The 337-nt window shown below is 58.5% G+C and overlaps 1 protein-coding gene across 1 annotated transcript in view; it reads left to right on the top strand.

Moving 5' to 3' along the window:
• Window positions 1-283: 283 nt before the first annotated feature.
• Window positions 284-337, top strand: part of BYSL (bystin-like) — a gene marked incomplete at its 5' end in the record, with an annotated part of 1337 nt that continues 1283 nt past the window's right edge. Inside the window, one exon of the mRNA XM_010145100.1 lies at window positions 284-336. Within this exon, the coding sequence (XP_010143402.1) occupies window positions 284-336 (53 nt within the window). The remainder of the gene's footprint in view (window position 337) is intronic.

The raw sequence follows: 337 nt of genomic DNA on the forward strand, positions 1-337 counted from the left end.
GCTGCCTCTTGCCCAGCTCCCCCTCAGAGAGGCCGCCCCATCCTCACTGTGCAGGCACTGCTGCAGAGTTCCTGCAGTTTGCATTGTGCTCGTTGCTGAAGGGCCCAGAGAGTTTCTGAGTAACAGTCTCCTGAGCACCGCACTTGGGACAGACCCGGGACGGTCCTTTCTTAGTACAGAGGCTGAGGGAGGGGCCAGTGTTCTCCTGGTCAGCAGACCAGGCCTGCAGCCCTGCTGTCGGAGCACCCATGTCACAGCCTGGCCTGTCCCCCTGTCTTTTAAGGTGCTGTCCAAATACAGGAGTGGGAAACTCCCCAAGGCCTTTAAAATCATTCCT

This window comes from Buceros rhinoceros, unplaced genomic scaffold, assembly GCF_000710305.1.
Source record: "Buceros rhinoceros silvestris isolate BGI_N320 unplaced genomic scaffold, ASM71030v1 scaffold23771, whole genome shotgun sequence".
NCBI lineage: Eukaryota > Metazoa > Chordata > Aves > Bucerotiformes > Bucerotidae > Buceros > Buceros rhinoceros.